Genomic DNA, 14,242 nt, shown 5'->3' with positions numbered 1-14,242 from the left:
CACACCCTTCTCGTGCTTACTCAGTGAAGCACCGGCTTCAGAAGGTACCGGGTCCAAATCCTCGTTTTAAAGGACTGGAAGCTAGAGAAGGCAGGTGACTTCAGTCAAGGTCACCGGCATCTGAGGGACGAGCCCTGCATGGCCTTTCGTTGCTGGTCAGCACCCAGCGCGCGCGCCCACCGGCCGCTGGCGTCAGGGAAGACCGCCCAGGGCACAGGTGGCGGGCGTTAGGGGCGAGGCGCGCGGTGGCGCCGCCACGAAATCCTGAGCCCACTAGGCGCCCCACCCCCCCCCCCCGCCAGCACGGGCACGTGCTCAGCAGCTTACCGCGCGCCCGCGAGGGCGGGGGCTTCCCCTTCCCCGCCCCCTTGGCTTTCGCAGTCTAGTACCGCTCTCCGCCGGCCGCCCGCGGAAGTCTCACCGTGCAGCAGCACCCCCAGCCCGGCGGTTCCGGGGACCCGAGGGCGCGGCGCATAGGGGGCCCGTAGGATCCAAACTGCGAAAGAGGAGCAGGAGGAGTAAGAAGAGAAAGATGTGGAGGAGGAGGGGAGAGAGGGAAAAGGAAGAGAGGCAGAAGACGTAAAAAATGGGCTCGGGGGCGCAGAGTGGTTGCGGTGGGGTAGAGAGGCGCGGACGCCCAGCGAGTCCGGTGCCTCTCGAAAGCCTCGCGGGTCGCCCCGCCGGGCCGCGCAGCTCCGCCAACTCCCGGGCCGGCCTAGGCCGGAGCGTGGCGCCAGTCGGGAGGTTGCAGAGTTCCTGGAGCTCACAGCTGAGCTCGAAGGAAGTCGCCCTCAATGGGCACAAAGCGGGACCCAGGCACGCCCGCGCGGTCACGTCCAGATCTGCGGTCCTCCGACAGGCGCAGGCCTGCTGCGCCTTCGCCACACACCTCCGCTTGTGGGCCTGGACTCCGACTCCGTAGTTACGCCGGGATATCTCTGGGCATCCAACCACCTCCCTTCCCCCATACTCTTTTCCTCTCCACCCGACCCCTTACTAGGAGCAGCTTCTAGTTGCAGCTCAACACTCGCGAGTTCACCCTCCGCGCCAAGCACCCACCTCCCGCCCTTGCCTACAGTCACCCACAGACCTAATGATCGACTGAGCGCCGCCGTAGTGGCCCGAGATGACACCAGGAGACTCCCTTGCTGTGCGCCTCCGGAAGACGCGGACGTAGCCCCTTTTCTCACATTCCTAGGACACAAAAATACCCGACAACTCAAAATCGCCGAACCACATCTTTTCATGCTTTGAAAACTTCTGCCCAAGCCTGTGGCAGGAGCATGTCCAACTGTGATTTGGGTTTCTTTTTAAACATCTAATCAAAGGGAAGAGGGGAGGGATTCGCAACTAAATGGTAGATGTTTTCAAGCAAGTCTTTACGTGGCCCCAAACCTACCATAGTATTCGGTCATTCAGCCCCCAAACATCTCTGCCTGCCTTTATGTTTGGATCTCACTCCCTTATTTGTCAGCACCAAGTCCTAAACCTACAAAGCGATAGCTGTGAGGGACACCAAACCCATACCTGCCCGTCCCCTACCTTCCAGGCAACCGGTGTCAATCTCCTCACTATTTATAATTCCCAACATCCCTGCCTGAAGTGAGGAGAACGGTAATTTAAATAATACAGCGGGAGCGGAGAGGATACACTGTTTTTGAAAGACTGTAAGCATTCTGCTGTGTTCCACTCTGCGTCCTTACACTTGCTGAGCACTGACAGCAAATTTAAACGGCGTTCCTTGAAAACTGATGTAATTATAAAGAGCTGTAAAGGGCAATGACCTCAAGTGGATGTTTTTTCCCAGGTACCCTACAAAGTTTGCACAAAGCAAGAAAGCATCGTGTAGCCGAAATGTTGGAAAGTATAGACGCTGCAAAACCTCGTTCTGAGGCTGAAAACTATGAATTGTGGGTGTATTTCCTTCTGCGGTGCATATAAAGAACAACCAAAAAGCAAGCAACAAGGGGAAATGTTATTTATTTTAATGACACCAAAACTACCAATCCTAGCAATTTATTAAATTAAAATCATAGTCCTTTAACTGTATTTAATGGTTCAAGTTTGTGTATTTAGTGTTAACTCTCTGTGAAAGTTTATGGAAAACAGTGAAGTACGTTAATTGAGCAAATTTTACATTAAAAAAGGAATAACACATTTAAAAATATTCTTATATACCCACAATATCTATATTTCTTAGCTTGGTTCCTACTATTACATAATACAATGCATTTTCATTTTTTAAAGAGCAAAAGTGTTGTCACTTCTGGATCACTTTATGGTAATTCCAAGGTATAATTTTAAGCAAACAAAGATACCTATTTATAATTTTATTCAACTCACAAGAGATATTTTTTAAAAACTGAAATTTTTTTTCTTCCTGATGCAAAACTTAACCAACTCCAGTTAAATTCAAAATTGATCTGCCAGGGAAACGACCATAAAATTTACAGAAACTCTCCCAAAGATGCCTTTCAATTCTTCTCCTGACTTTAGTTCTAATTATACCATTTTTTTCTAATTCCTCTATAAAAATCGAATCAAATCAAAGACGGCGAGGAAAGAAAAATATTTCTAGAGTGATCTTAATTAACTGATCATTTCAGCAAAGAACGTTAGCAGTGAGGAAGCGGCGAAACTGTAGAGAGAAAAAAAGATGCATTTTTGTTCTGCGTGTTTATAATCCCTCCTAGAGAACAGAAACTACGAGCATGATTTATGGAACTGCATTATCTTGGATTTTCTCCGCAGATTTGACTCAACTTAGTATCAGTGTTCTATTAAAGCGCTGGAATAGGTGGATACATCTGCAGAGGTAAGAAACGTGGTTTGGGGTGGATGAGCCTCCTTGTTGCTGGAGGGTGCTTCGAGGACCAGGCTTAGGAGAGAAGGGGTTAAGTCAGACCCTGTCTTTAGCGGCGCAACGTGCCCAGTTTTGTCTGTTAAAGTCAACGTCGCCCAACTGGAGCCAACCAATGGACGGCCGGGAGCGCCCGGGACAGCCCAGTGGAGGGGTGTGGCCTGAGGCTGTCACTCAGCAGTGAGGAATGACACCCGGGCGGGAGGGGGTGGTACAGTGGAACGCAAGGGAAGGAAAGAGAAAAGAAACAGATAAAACCAGGGCAGGGGGTAAAAAGGTGCCCCGCGTCTCCCGGAATCCAGCGGCCGCGGCCGCCGCCGCCGCCGGGGGTGGGCTCCGGAAGAGCCTGCCCAGCAGGGAAGGGGAGGACGGGCCAGGAGAGAAATCCTGCAGGCGAGGAAGGGACAGACGCGCAAAGAAAAAGTGACTCGGGCCGTGCGCCCCGGCGGCTCTCGGGAGGGGACTGCTGCCACGGAGGGGCCCCCGCCAATCCTCCTTCACGTCCCCTGAGGGGGCAGACCCCGGCCCGCCCCTAAGGGCGAGAAGCGATGAGATAATCCAGCTGAGCTGCGAAAGGAGAGCGTCTGGCTCTGGATTCGGGGGGAGGGGGTCTCCGGGTGGGGTGGGCCTCTAAGGTGGGGTGAGGGTCGGTGCAGATCCTGGGACGGAGTGGGGCGGGGCTGCTGGGCCGCGCAGGAGTGGGCGGCGGCGGCCTCGCACACCCGGCTCACTTGCGCTGCGGCCGCCGGCGCTCCTGTCCCGCTCGGAGCTGCTCGCCGCCCCAGCTGCCCGCCCAGGCGGCTGCTCCGGCCCGCGGCGCAGATGGCTGTGCGCAGCGCCAACACCTTGACGCCCTTCTCCATCCAGGCGATCCTCAACAAAAAAGAGGAGCGCGGCGGGCTGGCCGCGCCAGAGGGGCGCCCGGCGTCCGGGGGCACAGCGGTGTCGGTGGCCGCGGCGCCCGCTGTCTGCTGTTGGCGGCTCTTTGGGGAGAGGGACGCGGGCGCGCTGGGGGGCGCCGAGGACTCTCTGCTGGCGTCTCCTGCCGGTACCAGAACAGCTGCGGGGCGGACTGCGGAGAGCCCGGAAGGCTGGGACTCGGACTCCGCGCTCAGCGAGGAGAACGAGAGCAGGCGGCGCTGCCCTGACGCGCCAGGGGCCAGCGGGGCCGGCCTCGCGGGGGGATCCTTGAGCCTCGGCCAGCCAGTCTGTGAGTTGGCCGCTTCCAAAGACCTAGAGGAGGAAGCCGCGGGCCGGAGCGACAGCGAGATGTCCGCCAGCGTCTCAGGTCTGCTGCGGCTTCGCGGGGATGGGGGCCGGGCTGAGGGGATGGACGCGGAGGGCAACCACGCCGAGTGGGGTGGTCGACTGTGAGCACCCTGCGCCCTGGGGCTCGGAGGCTGGCCAAGTCCCGAAGTTCTGCGCTCTGGCGCGAGCTGTTCTGCCACTTCGGGAACTGAGCCGGCGAGAGACCGGAATAGCTCCTCAGAACCCGGCGTCCTGGGGCGAGGCCTGAGAAGTCCTGGGCCAATGTGCATTAGACTGGGTTGGGAGAACCGCTGACCCCTGAGGTCGGGAGTCTTTGAGTTCGTCGCCAGTGCTTTCTGCCATGTCTGTCCCCAAATCCCCAAAATCAGGGAAGCGGAGAAGTGAGGGCTGCAGAGACCTCAAGTAGCCAGTGCCCTAGCTCTGGACCAGAGACCCTGCCAGTTCAAGGTCCCAGGGCCGGGCCCCACAGTAGGTGGATAGGTGGTGAAGAACACCTCCGAGTGGGCCAGAGCTGAGAATTTGCAGAACTAGAGCTTTGGAGAAACGGCTGGTTTGGCTTTCTCAGACCCCAGGTCTGGGAGAGCAGCCCTAGGCCGAGGATCCCGGAGTGGGACTATAGTTCATCACGGAGGCAGGAGAGAGGCCTCCTCAGCCGTGGCCTGGCCTGTCCTGTGGTCTGGAAGACCTGGGTGTCCGCCCTAGTTGGGTACAAGCTTCTGTAGGCCTCAAGCACAGGGGGGAGCTGGACCTTTCTGCTGGAGTTCTTCGGAGGGGTGGGTACGAGACCGAGAAGCTGGTGTGGGATCAGGGTCCAAAAACTCGAGGCAGTGGCAATCCTCTCTCTTTACTCTCCAGTCCATCCTCTCATCTAAGGCCTTGGCTCAGCCTGTTTCCATGTCCCTCACAGCAATCCCAGGCGGCTGAGGGTGAAAGATTCTAAATACCTTTGGCCCCAGTATCCGCCTCCACCTTCCCTTACCTGCACCAGACAAGTGTGTGCTGCGATGACGTGCGCGTGTGTGTGTGTGAACTGAGTGTGGAGAGGCTCGTGAACCCAAGCAGAGAGACGGAAATGCAGTCTAGAACCCCAGTGCTCAGCGCTGAGAGCCGGGAGGGCTTTCGCAGATGCTCGGGTCTAGTGCCCCAAGTTACTGAGGGGAGCCTAGGACCCAGAGAGGGTGGAGAGCAGGTCTCGACATCACAGCGTTGACACAGCGACTGAGTCCGCCGCCCTCCCCAGAAGAGGCCTAGATGGGATACCCAGTGGGGCAAGATTCTAAGACTGGTCTCCCGGGCGCAGGGCCTCCCAGACCTCGGCTCCGCTTGAGTGGGATCAAAGTGTATTTCCGCCCCACCCCCGTGACCCCTGCAGTTCAGGCCTGGCCTCACCTCGTCTGTGGCGCTGACAGTCTCTTGTTTCTGTTCCCACCGGGGTCCGCAGGCGACCGCAGCCCAAGGACCGAGGACGACGGTGTTGGCCCCAGAGGTGCACACATGTCCGCGCTGTGCAGCGGGGCTGGCGGCGGGGGCGGCAGCGGGCCGGCAGGCGTCGCGGAGGAGGAGGAGGAGCCGGCGGCGCCCAAGCCACGCAAGAAGAGGTCGCGGGCCGCCTTCTCCCACGCGCAGGTCTTCGAGCTGGAGCGCCGCTTTAACCACCAGCGCTACCTGTCCGGGCCCGAGCGCGCCGACCTGGCCGCGTCGCTGAAGCTCACCGAGACGCAGGTGAAAATCTGGTTCCAGAACCGTCGCTACAAGACCAAGCGCCGGCAGATGGCCGCCGACCTGCTGGCCTCGGCGCCCGCCGCCAAGAAGGTGGCGGTAAAGGTGCTGGTGCGCGACGACCAGAGACAATACCTGCCCGGCGAAGTGCTGCGGCCACCCTCGCTTCTGCCACTGCAGCCCTCCTACTATTACCCCTACTACTGCCTCCCAGGCTGGGCGCTCTCCACCTGCACGGCTGCCGCAGGGACCCAGTGAACCGGCCTGGGCTGAAGCAGCGAGTGATTCCCGCGCCCCGGCTCCGGACCGCCGCTGACAGCTGTAGGCTGTAGCCTGCACGGGGCGCCCCGCCAAGGAGGCACCTGGAGGTGAAACCCAGCTCCAGCTCCCGTTAGCCAGGACTTGTCCCCTGGCAGCTGGGCTGAGTCTGCCCCGAGGGGGCGCCTTTTACTAATTTGAACAGAGGCACCCTATGGCCTAGGGGCCCTGATAGCCCACCTGCCTGGAAGCCCCTGGGCTCTATTTATTATCACGACAGTGTTGGAATTGAATTTGGATTCGAATTATATCTGCCTGGGGGTGGGGTTTTCCCTAAGCGGGAACTCCTGGAGACCACATAGCCTGAATCCTCAGAATTTTCGGCCTGCTGGGAGCTTTCTGCACTAGGCCACACTAGTTCATGGTATCCATGCTACCAATCTATGTGTATCTACATATCTTTTATTTTTGGAAATTGCATTTGTAACCAAAGGGTGCGAAACCCTGGCAGTCCCAGGCAGCACCAGGCCAGGGGTTGATTTGAAAAGTGAAGGACTGGGTTTTCAGGCCCTCTGCTCCACCCCTCCCCTGTGTCAGAGCTAGGGTGGGGGCGCCCGATTGGGGTGCTGAATGTAAGGAAGGGGGCCTCCGAGTGTGGTGCAAGCCGTGGGTCTCCACATCTTCCCTCTCTGGAGTCCAGCCAGGTACCTGCACAAGCAGGAAGCGCCTGGGAGCCCCGGAAGGAGGAGAGGGCACACCCAGGCAGCCCTCTGCGGAAACTTCCCTTCATTTCTTTTTATTTGTTTAAAGGAGGTTAAGACGTGTAGCACTTTTCAGTTGTTTGTATTCAAATGACGTTTATTTTTGTACTCAATGTGAATATCCCTGGCCAGCCTTTCCACGGCGCCCACCGCAGTGCCGCTGCCTGGCCCTCAGTCTCTACCTTCCGCCCTCTGCGACTCCTGTGCTCTAGCCCGGGACTCCCCTATCAGCCCCTCACTTACCCTTAAACAGGAGATCCCACCTGTCTTGTCAACCTCGCCGCTTTTCGCCTCCTTAATGGCACTGTGCACTCAATTAGAGTATTAACTGTAAAAAGATTTGTGAAGTTTGGAAGCTCTATTCGCTGTATTTTTTCTTTAATTTATAAACTTTTAGTTTAACATGCCCTCCTGGACGCCGCGTTTTCTCTGAAACTGTCTCTTTGCGACTTTGGGGGAACCAGTATTACTGCAGGCTGGAAATAGCTGGGGCTTTTTCCAACCTCTTTTGGGTCTTGGACAAGGATGCTTAGTCTCTCCTGGGAGCAGCTCTGCTGCCCACCCACTCCTCAGGCAGGGTATAAACCTGGGCAGCTCAGAGAAATCATGGCTTCAGGAACTTTGTAGGAGTCATGGAGGAATCCCACTGAAATCGGGAACAAATTCCTAGGATTTCTCCCTAACCGCCCCGTGACCATTGGTTTCAGAGCCTAGTAAGAGTCCGTGGTTGAACCCCCAGCCAATGTCCATCCCCCATCCCAATGTACCAACCCTTTCACCTCCCCTCAGCCCACCCCACCCTGTTGTCTCTCTCTGCTTTCGATTTTAGGAGGGTTTCTCTACGTTATCTAGTCTTTAGTTTCAAGAGTGGTTTAGTGAAAAATCCCGCTAAAATTCTGAAGCGATTCGTTGCAAACCAGGCGTGAATAACCTGTCTCTTGGAGAAGGGTCACTTGAGTGTTTTCCTCGGACGGGTGCAATTGGGGCTGTACAAGGTTTCAGAGCGCTTCCCCGAACTAAACAAAAGGGCGTCATTTGATCCGCACCGAAGCCTACCCGGGGAGCAGAGAATGGGCAGGGCACCATTATTTATTACCCCATTTTACAGATGATAATACGCAGCTGGCGCTCCCAGACTCCCCAGAATGCTACGGATTCACTGGAGCTAAATGCTCACCTTCACTAGCAGCTCAAGCTGAGTTCCCGGCGAGCAAGGAAGAGTTAATGCCACACTGCCGGCGTTGAGGCCTCCAGTCCGCCGGACCCGAGCCGGGAAACACCAAAACCCATGCCGAGGCTTCTTTCAATTTCACCTGGGGCCGAAAGGTCCATTAGCTCTCCAGGGCAGCCGCGACTTTTCCCAGCCCTCGGGCCTCCAAGCTTTGGTACCTTAAAGACCTTGGCCTGGGGTCCCGCAAGCCCTCGATCCAGCCCGGGCGGAGCTTGGTGACAAGCATTTTACAAAATTATCCCCGCTTCCGGAAACAGCAAAATGTAAAGGGAGAGGCGAAGGCCCTTGTGATATGCACACTCCCACCCGGTCCCCCACTCGAGTCCAACTACCTTCCATATGGTTCTTGCAATCATCTCGTGTCTTTAATACTTTACAATTCTATTTTAATTGTACAATTCATCATGACTGTATTTTTCTTGTAGAGTTGGAACATTTCCGATAATGCTAGAATCTCCTCCCTTCTTGTCCCCAGGGATCACTACTTACTGAGGGTTTTTTTTAGGAGGAGGGATTTTCTCCCTTTCCGAAAAGGCAGTTGCTTGTTGCTGCGTCTTAACAGGGTAGTTTGTTCTCCATCTTTGCCGATTGGGCGGTGAAAGAACCAGGGAGTTTCTTTCGAGTAGGAAAAGGCACTGAGGTCCGGGTCGCACCCCTGGCAGCTCCATCTTCCACCGCATACTCCACCTACCCTGCGGACCCGGGCGCCCCTTCCCTTTCTCTCCCACTCTCGGGCCCCCTGCCTGGGCCAGCTCCGCGGGCTGGCTCCGGCTGCCCGGGGAATATGACTCAAATGAATTCAGTTTCATCCGGATTATGGCAGTTTCCCTCCAAGCTGTCCCGCGGTTTGCCTTGGCGAGAATGCACTGAGGTCTGATTCTGGGAGCTGGAGGCGGCCTCTGGGTCCAGCCTGTCCTCCCAGGAGTTCTGGCCGCATTTTGCGACCCAGACCGATATCTTTACTTGGGTCTTCTGCCGCAGACGCGGCTCCCATTGAAAATTTGCAGTATTACTTTCTTCCTTTTCTTTTCTTTCTCCTCTATCCTCTCTCCGCCTTTCTCTCTTTTTTCTTTTTCTTTTCTTTTCTCTTTTTTTGTTGGAAAGATGAAGAACAGTCCTGCTCCCTACTCGAGGGTATCTCTGTTCACCCACTGCCTGCATCCCTGGGCTGCGCTGAACCCTCTCTGCCTTCTCTGGGCCTGGTTACCGGAGCAGTAGCAACTACCGACTGGGCCCAATGAACCTTCGGCCTCTTCGTCGCTCTCAGTCCCTTTGGCGCTTAGCGAATCTTAAAACTGGCCTTGAGGATTTCCGAATTAGATCCGCCCACTCTATGGATGGGTAAACCGCGGTAAGCGGAATGGCTGGTAAGGGGGCGGAACACCATGTGACTTGCACTGAAATTGGTCCCAAGGATTCAGGCCGAGCCCACAAATCTTACTCTCAGCAGCAAATTTGGGATCAAATAGCCACCAAATGTGGCTGGTGGGTCTGCGTGTGTGTATGTGTGTGCGCATGCGTGTGTGAAAGAAAAAAGAAAGAGAGAAAGAAAGAAAGAGGAAGGAAGGAAGGAAGGAAAAGAGAAAGAAAGAAAGAGAGAGAGAAAGAAAGAAAGAGAAAGGAAGGAAGGAAGGAAGGAAGGAAGGAAGGAAGGAAGGAAGGAAGGAAGGAAGGAAGGAAGGAAGGAAGGGAGGGAGGGAAATAAAGAGAAATAAAGAAAGAGAGAGAGACCTGGCTGGTCCCAAACTGCGTCTCATTGCAAAAGATTAGGTGTGAGAGGCGCTTGGCTCCCCAGAGAGGATCTTAGATGAGCAGGGGGAATTGAGACTGGATTCCACTTTAGAAAATAAATGGCTTCCAGGCTGCAACGAATCCCAGCACCCTCACTGCTCCCCCACGCTAGGAAAGGGGACAGGGGGACAGTGAAACATCATTCGAGAAGGTTGTAATCGGGCTCAAACACGAGTGCCTGCCCTCTGAATTGGGGCTCAGCCACGTCAGTACCCAGAACCCTGAGAAACTGGGCCCATGGAAGGGTGACATCTGGGGGCTTTTGAGGAGTGAGGAGTGTGCTGAATGCCGGCTCCTGGTTTCCTCTCAGGGAAGCGCTCTGGAGCAGACCCTGGCAATGGCACGCTGAGCATCCTATAGAGGCAGAACCTCATCCCGGGTCTTCAGAAGTCCTGCCAAGCGGAGGTTCTGGCGCTCTGACTCCCTAACCGGCCGCTGGAGCTCAGCACCAGCCAGGCCAACAATTCACTCTTCTCTACAAACATTTCAGTACGTGTTTGGGAATCTGGCTTTCTCAACGCAAAGTTCACGAAGTTTCACTCGCTTTACAGAAAGGCTCCTGCGCTGCAGAGGGAACATGAACAATAGAGAGAATCAGACAGTTCTCCTAAACCGGGGAACTGTCGAAGGAGCTCCTGGACCCAAGGGAGGACAAGGGGCGTTTGGGCAGCACTCTTTCTCAGAAGTGAGGCAGATCCACGCAAGGGCCCAGACAGCTGCCCGCTTACTGAAGGGCTTCAACCTTGCAGGCCACTCACTTTAGCATGCCAGCCACCTTACTTGGCAACCGCACAGACCTTCATGGGGACTCCAAGAGACTCCAAATGCTTGATGGCGCTTTATAAGTCGGAAAACGCTCAAGGCAGGTAGCTGGGCCGCTGGTTGTATGCGTTCTGGGCCCACAGCTGCTGCAGAAGCCACTGCGATGGGTGAAGGCGGGACCATAACCTCGAAGGAAGCAGCAGCAGAGGCTTCTAATCCGAGGGAGGGCCGGAGGAGCAACCAAACAATATTTAACAATAAGAAGAACAACAAAAACAACTCCATTCGTTTGTCTGAAATGTTACAGGTGATGCGTTTCGGAATCCTGTTCGGATCCGGTTCTCAGAGGCTCCCTGTAGCCTGGTGCACATGACGTCCATTTTACAAATGGGGAAGCGGAGGCTTAACGAGGTAATGTAACGTATCCATTGCCACAGGTCATTTAGAAGCCAAGTCATGGTCGTCCAAAGCCCAGAAGCATATTTTAGGATTTCAGGTGGCAGGGTGATTGTCCTTTCGTGCTGGCATCTGCCAGCTTTGGTTCTGTAGTGGCCAGATCACAAAAGCATGCAAACATTTTGAAAACCATCAAACACCGTACAACTGGTATGAGCTCATTGTTATTTTTGCCGTTATTATTATTGTGAACTTCTGGGCAGTGCTGGATTGGCTGACCTAAAGCAATCTGCCTCGAACTCCTGCGACCTTCAGGGGATTGCAAGGGTCCTGTAGGTTGCTAAGCTTAGGGTCTCTCAGTGGTCGAGAGACTCTGGCCTCTGCCAGTTTTTGCTCTCCCGATACGTTTTAGAAATGAAGAAATGCCAAAGTAGGGTTGCAGAAAAATTGTGTTGTTTTATAAATGCTTACATCACCTAATAAACTGGGGGTTTTGTAGTCACATACAGGAGTTATTCAACATAAATTGGGTCGTTCAAATTATTAAAACATTTATAAAAGATTGATTCCCAGGTCCCTGCAGGCAGGGGTGGTCTAGTGTAGGATATAGGTTGAACCACGCATTTCTTTTCAATATGTTGGGTGTATACCTGAGGTTGTGCCTCCTATGAAGAAAACGTCAAAAGTCTGAATGTGGGGCAATTTGGGAATGTAAGAACTGGGCAAAGGGTCCTGCAGCCCCAAGCTCCACCCTGAGTCCTGCCGTTTCTGCTTTTTGCTTGGAGGCAGGCAGAGAAAGGTAGGAGCGTGGCTTCTGGCCGACCCAGGGCCGACCCGGAATCCGTGGCCACTGCGAATGGCACCACTGTGTTCCTGTTGGAATGGACGGTTTAAAGGGAGCACATGGTAGCTGTGGGGGTGAGAGTGTCACCTTCCCTCGAACCTCCCGCGAGGTAAGCTCGCTCCCGAGCTCACGTGTTTCCTCCAAGCTTGCGTGAACGTGCGTGACGAGTTCTCCAGGCTCAAAGCCGGCTCTCATCAGCTTTCCCTCCCACTCCATGCCCCTGCTCGCAGTCCCCGGTGCCGCTATCCGTCGCGGTTTGTGCGCCCGCGGAGCCAAGAGCACCTAGTCTCTGCAGCCCTCCTGGTCCCATGGGAGCGCCTGCATTAATCCGCACTGCTTCTGCAATCGCAGCTTTAAACTCTCGGCATGAGGATCCGGCGCTGGGTTCTGTGCTGCGGACCTACGGGGCTTTTTGGTGAGTTCTTTCCATCTCTGTCCCGGTCCCCTTCTGTGGCTACACTCAGCCTCTCTCCTTAGGACCTTGGTGTGTGCCCTTGCGCCTAGGGGAGGATGCACGATGTGGAAGCTTCTCCGCTGCCTGCACAAATCGAGGGTGGGAGGTGATCGAATAGGGCTCAAAGACCCCATAGGTACTTAGAGTAAGGCCGCCAGAGGACCTGAGCGGACTCCTCAGGCCTGAGGCAGCCGTACCACTGACTTGGTGAATTTTAGGCAATTAACTTCTCTTCTCTGGGCCTCCATTAAAAAAAAAAAAAGGTTGTAAGACTCCTGAGTAACGGTTGGAGTTCAGACTTACCTCTGGCTTGTAGAGGAGTAAAGGACAAAAGCTTTCTACTTTAAATATTGAGTCGTGTCTTTCCTGAGCACAATTTTTGTTTGCCCGTGGGGGTCGGGGGGTTGTTATTTTAAAGATTCGAGTCGTCCCAAGTTGCTGCCATGCAGACTTCCCTAGGAAGGTCACTGTGTTTGGGCCTCCGCCATCAGCCTTCCTGGGCCTGAGATGTCAGTTGTTTTGGAAAGTACAGGTTTTCCTCAGGGAGGACTTCTTCAAATTCACTGCGCTCGGTAGGGAGAAGGCCTGAGGCTAGTCCTCTCCTCTGTGGCGGCACTAGTCTCCGGAGAGCCGGAGAGTCCCCTGTCCTTAGATGAAAAACGCCCTAAGACGAAAAAAAAAAAAAAAAAAAAAAATCCCAAGTGTTTTCTCAACAGTGGTCCACCAGAAAGAGAGGGTGGGCAGCTGGCTGTAAAACGAGAGCCAATAAAGCCGCTCATTTTAATAAGCTCATTAACATTTTTGAATGGCTTTCCTTGTGCGCACCAAGGCCTCCCAGGCAGGCGCGGGAGAACTGGACAGCGGGGTTATTGCGCACCAACACCCACAAGGACATGCGCGCTGGGGTGCCACCGCTTTCGGCACGGGGGACCTGGCCGGGCAGGAGTGGCTGGGCAATGCCCACAATGCCAACTCGGAACCTCGGCGTCCCCCAGTGGTCCAGCCTCATTGTGCGCCACACGCTGGACTGTGGCCATCGGAGATAACCAGGCTGCGTGCGTTCAGAAGTCGCTAAGGAGCTTGGGTGACCATATAAATGGCCCTGAATTGTCCCCGAAGTTTCCAGGGATCGGCAGGCCCGGAGTTTGTCCCGGTCTACTTCCTTTTGGCTTGTGTTTTTGGAAAGGGCCAATGGATTTGATGCTCTTGGGAATTCAAAAACCAAGTAGTAAACCTGCTCACACCCACGGGTCGAGCGTATTCCTGCCAATGTCAGGCTGCAGCAGGACGTCCTCCGTGCGCATCCTGGACGGGGTGCAGAGCTGTCACCAGGGTGACTGGCTTCCAGGAATCCTTCCTTGCAGAGGAGGCCAGGGGCACTGCCCCTCCTCTTTTCCGAGAAGTTGAGCAATGCATTCTTGGACCCTCGGACTGCAAGAAAGGAAGCTAGAGACACACCCACACAGAGGTGGTGAGAAAGAAAAAGACGTCCGGGGGCAGAGCAGATAAGAGAGAGAGAGTGCAGGGAGGACTTCACTTGGCCAAGTTCTCCACATCGCTTCAGGTCCTGATTTGCAGGTCTTAGGTCTTCACTGAGTCACCCACTCCCCAGTTTTGAACTAAGAGTCCCTCCTGAGTAGGTCCCAAGGTCCTAGCCCTTATCACCTGGGCTCAGTGGGCTCTGGTGCTGTCTGGCCTGGGGACCTCTGAGAATACAGGGATGGGACCTCAGGCACTTACTACCGCGCCTAACACGGGGTTTGTTGCTCTTTGGCATCCAAACCATGCTGGAAGAACACATAAATAAGGCCAGGATCCTTCAGCTTCATCTATGTCTGTTTCCACCACACCTTTTCCTACCTACCCCTCTAAGGGCCTGGAGACCCTTGCAAAGTCG

General features: G+C 55.0%; 1 protein-coding gene and 1 long non-coding RNA gene across 2 annotated transcripts in view; one reads left to right on the top strand and one right to left on the bottom strand.

Annotated features, from left to right (window-relative positions):
* LOC108542686 (uncharacterized) overlaps positions 1-191 on the bottom strand; it is a 97,613-nt gene extending 97,422 nt beyond the window's left edge. The window contains exon 1 of the long non-coding RNA XR_001889344.1: positions 21-191. This is a non-coding gene — a long non-coding RNA (uncharacterized LOC108542686). The remainder of the gene's footprint in view (positions 1-20) is intronic.
* A 115-nt stretch (positions 192-306) lies between these two features.
* Positions 307-7,274, top strand: NKX3-2 (NK3 homeobox 2). The gene is made up of 3 exons (XM_017892787.1): positions 307-518; positions 1,808-4,148; positions 5,571-7,274. The coding sequence occupies exons 2-3, from the start codon at positions 3,683-3,685 to the stop codon at positions 6,104-6,106; spliced, it is 1,002 nt and encodes a 333-aa protein (XP_017748276.1). The 5' UTR covers positions 307-518; positions 1,808-3,682; the 3' UTR covers positions 6,107-7,274.
* The last annotated feature ends 6,968 nt before the right edge of the window (positions 7,275-14,242 follow it).

Source organism: Rhinopithecus bieti, unplaced genomic scaffold (assembly GCF_001698545.2).
Source record: "Rhinopithecus bieti isolate Rb0 unplaced genomic scaffold, ASM169854v2 scaffold_21626, whole genome shotgun sequence".
Taxonomy (NCBI): domain Eukaryota; kingdom Metazoa; phylum Chordata; class Mammalia; order Primates; family Cercopithecidae; genus Rhinopithecus; species Rhinopithecus bieti.
This window is presented reverse-complemented; position numbering and strand designations above follow the sequence as displayed.

Coding starts and splice junctions, on each gene's coding strand:
- NKX3-2 (XM_017892787.1), top strand. CDS start 3,683: ATGGCTGTGCGCAGCGCCAACACCTTGACGCCCTTCTCCATCCAGGCG. Junction 4,149..5,570: donor GATGTCCGCCAGCGTCTCAG/GTCTGCTGCGGC, acceptor CGGGGTCCGCAG/GCGACCGCAGCCCAAGGACC.